The sequence below is a fragment of the Triticum dicoccoides genome, chromosome 5A, assembly GCF_002162155.2.
Source record: "Triticum dicoccoides isolate Atlit2015 ecotype Zavitan chromosome 5A, WEW_v2.0, whole genome shotgun sequence".
Taxonomy (NCBI): Eukaryota; Viridiplantae; Streptophyta; class Magnoliopsida; order Poales; family Poaceae; genus Triticum; species Triticum dicoccoides.
In genome coordinates this window covers 42,062,243-42,069,490 of record NC_041388.1, presented here as the reverse complement: position 1 = coordinate 42,069,490, position 7,248 = coordinate 42,062,243, and the positions used below count along the sequence as shown (strand labels likewise).

The following is a 7,248-nucleotide window of genomic DNA, read 5'->3' as shown; positions in this document are numbered from 1 at the left end:
TTGCATTATGGGTTGTTATTACACGTTATGTCACAATACTTATGCCTATTCTCTCTTATTTTACAAGGTTTACATAAGGAGGGAGAATGCCGGCAGCTGGAATTCTGGGCTGAAAAAGGAGCAAATATTAGAGACCTATTCTGCACAACTCTAAAAGTCCTGAAACTCCACGAAAGTCATTTTTGGAAACAATAAAAAATACTGAGCGGAAGAAATACATCAGGGGGGCCACCACCTATCCACGAGGGTGGGGGGCGCGCCCTACCCCATGGGCGCGCCCCCTGCCTCGTGGGCCCCCTATTGGCTCTCCGGTGGCCATGTTCTGCTATATAAGGTCTTTCGTCCAGGAAAAAAATCATAAGCAATCTTTCGGGACAAGACTCCACCGCCACGAGGCGGAACCTTGGCGGAACCAATCTAGGGCTCCGGCAGAGCTGTTCTGCCGGCTGGGACACTTCCCTCCGGGAGGGGGAAATCATCGCCATCGTCATCACCAACGCTCCTCTCATCCGGAGAGGGCAATCTCCATCAACATCTTCACCAACACCATCTCCTCTCAAAACCCTAGTTCATCTCTTGTGTCCAATTCTTGTCTCCATGTCTGGGATTGGTACCTGTAGGTTGCTAGTAGTGTTGATTACTCCTTGTAGTTGATGCTAGTTGGTTTATTTGGTGGAAGATCATATGTTCAGATCCTTTATGCATATTAATACCCCTCTGATTATGAACATGTATATGCTTTGTGAGTAGTTACGTTTGTTCCTGAGGACATGGGAGAAGTCTTGCTATTGGTAGTCATGTGAATTTGGTATTCGTTCGATATTTTGATGAGATGTATGTTGTCTATCCTCTAGTGGTGTTATGTGAACGTCGACTACATGACACTTCACCATTATTTGGGCCTAGAGGAAGGCATTGGTAAGTAATAAGTAGATGATGGGTTGCTAGAGTGACAGAAGCTTAAACCCTAGTTTATGTGTTGCTTCGTAAGGGGCTGATTTGGATCCATATGTTTCATGCTATGGTTAGGTTTACCTTAATACTTTTGTTGTAGTTGCGGATGCTTGCAATAGAGGTTAATCATAAGTGGGATGCTTGTTGAAGTAAGAACAACACCCAAGCACCGGTCCACCCACATATCAAATTATCAAAGTACCGAACGCGAATCATATGAACGTGATGAAAACTAGCTTGACGATAATTCCCATGTGTCCTCGGCAGCGCTTTTCTCTATATAAGAGTTTGTCCAGGCTTGTCCTTTGCTACAAAAAGGATTGAGCCACCTTGCTGCACTTTATTTACTTTTGTTACTTGTTGCTCGTTACAAATTATCCTATCACAAAACTATCTGTTACCTATTATTTCAGTGCTTGCAGAGAATACCTTGCTAAAAACCGCTTATCATTTCCTTCTACTCCTCGTTGGGTTCGACACTCTTACTTATCGAAAGGACTATGATAGATCCGCTATACTTTTCGGTCATCAGAGATCCAGTGTCACCATATTTATTTTTGATGTGTGCCGAAGGTTTTTCCTTATTGTTGAAATATTACAATGGTGGAACCATTGATAGGGGACTACGGGTGAGCTATAGATCACCGTGGGTAACCCATTTGCTTTTTGCAGATGATAGTCTCATCTTCATCAATGCAAGTAACCCAAGTGCGCTCAGGTTAAATGAAATCTTGAGGATTTATGGAGATGCCTCGGGTCAGTGTATCAACAGAGAAAAAAGCTCTATACACTACTAGGAAAAGGCTAATTAGTGGCGCACCTATTTTGGCCATTAATGACGCACTATAGGTGCGCCAATATCATCACGCCACTAGTAACAAGTGCTAATGCGCCACTATCATCACGCATTAGTATACCAGATAATAGTGGCGCACCTGGTAGTGCGCCATTACTATGTCCAACAGTGCACCATTACTATCTGACTTAGTAATGGCGCACCACATATCTGGTGCGCCATTACTAACAAAAAAATTTCAATTTTTTTTCCAAATTTTTTTAGAAAATATTTTTTCAATTTTTTTCCAGAATTTTTTTGTTTTTTTCTTAATTTCGGATCACTATGGCTTAATCTCAGGTCAATATGCTTAATATCAAGTCAAATCGCACTCCGTGGTCAAACTTCCAGGAAGGTCATCCATCCTCACACTACTCCAGCCCGAGCACGCTTAACTTCGCAGTTCTATCCAACCCCAGCACCACCTCACTTAACAGGCACTTGTTGATATATCTATCATATCAATCCTATTAAACTTTGTTGATGTCTATGACTTTGTTCATGTTTATGAATGTGATGAAATTTTGAAATAATATTTCAAACTTGCTGGTCATATTACGTATCATATTTTGAACATTTTTCCCAAAAAAAATTCAAAACCAATTTTTTTCTGCTACTAGTGGCGCACTGTTTGAAATTTTTTCCGTCTTTCCCCCTCTAGATCTTAAAAGCCCCATATCTTTCGTTCTGTTAGGTTTTTGGGGATTCTGAAAATGTTCAACGGGGTTCCCCCTATTGAATTCGGATGTAACTTTTCGACTAGATAATTTTTCATATAAAAAACTTTTTAATCTGAGTTCGTATGCAAAAGTTATGCCCATTTTACTAAATTCCAGAGATACTTTGCATATCACGTGGGAAACTTATTTTCTTTTATTTTTTTGACATTTTCATCATTTTTTTAAAACCGGAAAGGCGGTCCAGGGGGTGCATTTGGTCAAAGCTACCAATGGTGCACCACCTACCAATGCGCCATTAGTAACCCTGGTTACTAATGACGCACCTGGTACGTGGTGCGCCATTACTAGTTTCGCAAAAATAAAATAAAAAAATTAGTAGTGGCGCACCGTGGTTGTGGTGCGCCATTACTAGTTTGAACTAGTAATGGCGCACCATGGGTATAGTGCGCCATTACTAGTTTAAAAAAATTGTTAGTAGTGGCGCACAGAGTGTGTGGTGCGCCATTACTAGTTAAAACTAGTAATGACGTATTATGCCCTGGTGCGCCATTACTAGTTTTGGAAAATTGCTAGTAGTAGCGCACCGTGGGTGTGGTGCGCCATTAGTGATATGGACATTAATGGTGTACCTACACATTTGGCTATAGCCCTTTTCCTAGTAGTGATATGTGGTGCACCATTAATCTTCATATTAGCTATAGCCCTTTTCCTAGTAGTGATATATTTCAGCTCCAATACACCGACAAACTTGAGGCAACTTTTGAAGGCAACCTTGAACATTCAGTTTGAGGCTTTTAATGAGAAATATTTGGGTCTCCCTATTGTTGTTGGACAGATCACAAGTGGAACCTTTGATCACATCAGTGAGAGGGCCCGGGCGAGAATGCAGGGATTGTTCGAGAAATTATTAGCTTGTGCAGGCCGTGAGACTTTGTTGAAATCAGTGGTTCAAGCTATTTCCACCAACCCGATGAGTACTTTTTTGTTAACCAAGAAAGTTTGCAAGAGTTTGACGTCTCCTATGGCCAAATATTTTTGGAGTAGTTCTCTTGACAAAAGATCAATGCACTGGGTGTCTTGGAAGGAGCTAGCAACACCCAAGTGTAAAGGCGGGATGGGTTTCAGAGACCCGCATCTGTTTAATCTTGCCATGTTGGGAAAGCATGGATGGCGTTTTCTAACGAACCCTAATGCCCTCTGTGCAAGAGTATTGAAGGGACGTTACTTTCCTGACACAGATTTTATGCATGCTATTTGCCTAAGTCGGCCTGGCCACTTGGAAAGCCATTATAGCAGGAAGAGAAGCTCTATGATGTGGCTTGATCTCACGTGTCGGAGATGGTAGCACCATCGACGTCTGGACCGATAAATGGATTCCAGGTACTATATCCATGTCACCTATCTCTAGACCACCGAACACTGCTATTCAAAGGGTGGCAGATCTAATTGACACATCAAATTGGTCTTGGAAGCATGAGGTGGTCAGGGAGACTTTCATTACCTCGGATGCTGAGGCCATTCTTAAGATTCCTATCCGGCAAGGGGGAGGTGATGATTATCTTGCTTGGGCATTCGAAAGATCAGGCAACTACACTGTGAAGACGGCATACCATGCTCTTGTGACTAAGAACGAATGTTTGGCTCTAGACGAAGGGACGGCTACCGGTACCTCAACTGATGATCAACAGATGTGGAAAGCCTTGTGGAAATTGAATGTCATCCCAAAAGTGAGAGTTTTTTGGTGAAGAGTTCTTCGCGGGATTCTTCCAAATGAAGCCACTCTCAACTATAGACACATTGCATAAATTCGTAGATGCAAAGTATGTCTAGCTATGGACGAGGATCTGAAACATGCATTGATTCATTGCTCGCATGCTAAACGCTTCTGGGAGGAGGAGTGTGCATGGTTCAGTCTCCGGCTACCTCGTTTACATCCGGATTCGTGGGCTCGCCATATCCTATGCGACCCGCGGTTTACCGATGATGACTGTGCTAAGATCACTACTATTATGTGGTCTATTTGGCATTCCAGGAATCGTATCAAGCACGGTGAAGAAGGATACGCTGGTCTTGCCAGGCTTTGGGTGGCGGCCTCCTGATGATGATTTTGTACAAATCACCACCGATGGTGCTCTCGATCTGGCGGATGGCAGGGGGCACGGGAGGCATTGCTCGTTCTTCGACGACCCTACTAGGTGCCTGGTGCAAGCCATATATGGGGATCTCGGATCCCTTGATCATGGAGGGACTTTCTTTGCGAGATGGAGTTCGGTTTGCATCTCTTCGTGGATTCTCGCATGTGATAATGGAAATCGATTGCTTGGAGTTGGTGACACTGTGGACCACTCGCCACAATTATCGTTCGATTGTGGCTCTTTTACTATTAGAGATAGGAGAGCTTAGTGTTCATTTTTTCTCTTTTATTATACAACATGTAAACAGGTCAGCTAATCTCCCGGCTCACTTGTGTGCAAAGCATGCCTGCACACTTAATGTGACCGATAGTTGGCTTGACGAGATTCCTACCTTCTTAATGTCCAGCCATTTGGATGACTGTTCCAAAAATGTTTTTACTCAATAAAGCTCTCTGAATTTCCCCGCAAAAAAAGTGTAGAGTGGGAATTATTCATGGGAATTTGACAGAAAATGAATTTCCTCTGTTTGTTTCGGGTCTTGGAATGGGAGTTGTTAGTGATACGGTTTAGTAGGTACAGAAACTGAACCGACCAAGGGCAAGTAAAAATGATGGGCGGTGTAGAAAGTGAGCAAAACTAGATACAAACACTGTTCCAGTAACTCAAAACGGGGGTGCACAATCAAACATCTTTTTTTTACATCCACAACAAACATCCTTATAGGCAAGTCTTGTATGTACACACCCTCCGTTTCAAAATAAGTGTTTTGAGTTTAGTATAAATTTGTATTAAAGCTAGTATAAAGTTGAGACACTTATTTTGAACAAAGGAAGTACTATTCAAGATAAATGTCATTCTATTCCAACAGTTTTTTCTATTCTCACATTAAAAATCCTGCGAATCAGAGAGGGCCTGATACAGAGGGGTGTAATTGTAAATGACCCATTTCCCCCTCGTCCAAACCCTCGTCTTGAACCTTGCCCACCAAATCTGGCCGCCGCCGCCCCTATGTTCCGTCGCGACGCCGCTCGGCAGCTCCCCCTCGGAGGCAACCCCACCGCTTCCATCGCCACCGGCCTTAATCGAGAGTTCCAACCCGCCCCGTCCCCGTCCTCCCCCCCAACTCCCACAATGACAGCTTCGCAGAGTTCAATAGCGAGTGTGCCGTCGAGGTGCACAGCAGAGACGGCGCGGGGCACGGTTGCGTTCAAGATCGCCGGCTACAGCCTGCACAAGGGCCTCGGTATAGGCAAATGGCTCCGTTCTCCGTCATTCTCCATCGGCGGCTACGAGTGGTGCATCTACTACTACCCCGACGGATACCAAGAAGAGAATAGCACAGGTCACGTCTCCATCCTCCTCAGGCTCTTGACCAAGAACGCCAAGGTGAGGGTGCTCCACAAGTTGATGCTTGTGGAGCCGGTTAGTGGGCGGTCGATTGTGGTGAACTCCTGCAAAACGCCTAAAGTGTTCGACGATAAAATGTCTTGGGCCGTACCAAAGTTCATGAAGACGACCGCTGAAGTAGAGTCGGTGTACCTGCAGAACGATTGTCTCCTGATCGAGTGTGAACTCAGTGTTATCAAGGAAACTGAGATCCATGTGCCGCCCTCTGACCTTTCGGATAATCTTGCAACCTTGCTAGAGGGGAAGATAGGAGCAGAGGTGACTTTCAAGGTTCAAGGGGAGGTTTTTTCCGCTCATAAGATTTTGCTTGCAATGCGATCGGCGGTCTTCAACGCACAGTTCTATGGGCCGATGAGGGACAAGGGGGCACATGACATAACTATTGATGACATGCAGTCTGCTGTTTTCAAGTCATTTCTTCACTTCATCTACACTGATTCAATGCCTTCCATGGACGATCTCGAGGATGATGACAAAAGAGAAATGGTTAAACACTTACTGGTGGCTGCAGATAAGTATGCAATGGGAAGGATGAAGATGATATGTGAAGGCATGATATGCAAGAGTCTTGATGTTGAGAATGTGGCGACTCTATTAGCTCTAGCTGACAAGCACAATTGCAGAAATCTCAAAGATGCTTGCATTGAATTTATGCTCTCTTCGAATAGAATGAATGATGTGATTGCAAGCCAAGGGTATGTACAACTCAAAAGATCTTCGCCTGATATCATTGTGGATGTGTTGGAGAGAGCAGCTAAATCCCGCAAAATTTAGTACGCCAACCTGGTATGAGCTACTGCTTATCCTTCCGTTCCTGATTGATCTTTGGAGGCGAATGCCTTATGTTGGGTTGGAGAAGGCAATTAAGTCTTGCTAAATTTGTACTGTCCATCCTGGGGTTAGCTTCTATCTAGTTACTTTTGATACATAGTGACCTTAGATGAGATCTTTTGGAGTAAGCAGTTTGTTCTATAAAATGTATGTCTACAAGTGTATTGTTTGCCCTGTCTGATATAAGTATATATGAATCTACGGTAGCTCGCTAGTTGCCTTTGTTATCTGCTCCGTTTAATATCTGGCTCATGTGAAGAATGATAAAACTTCGAGTTTCGAGTTCTTGGCTATCACTTTTGAGATAATCTGTTTTACTACCTATATGAAAAACTTACATTTTGAATGCCAGCTGTTAGATTTTAATTAGAGACATTTACAAATGGTCTCTTGACATGAACCTTGG

General features: G+C 43.6%; 1 protein-coding gene across 1 annotated transcript; it reads left to right on the top strand.

Annotated features, from left to right (window-relative positions):
• Positions 1–5,648: 5,648 nt before the first annotated feature.
• LOC119296916 (BTB/POZ and MATH domain-containing protein 1-like) lies at positions 5,649–7,044 on the top strand. The gene has a single exon (XM_037574924.1). The coding sequence runs from the start codon at positions 5,736–5,738 to the stop codon at positions 6,783–6,785; it is 1,050 nt and encodes a 349-aa protein (XP_037430821.1). The 5' UTR covers positions 5,649–5,735; the 3' UTR covers positions 6,786–7,044.
• Positions 7,045–7,248: the final 204 nt, after the last annotated feature.

Bases quoted from the DNA above. Each gene is read 5' to 3' on its own strand.
- LOC119296916 (XM_037574924.1), top strand. From the start codon at position 5,736: ATGACAGCTTCGCAGAGTTCAATAGCGAGTGTGCCGTCGAGGTGCACA.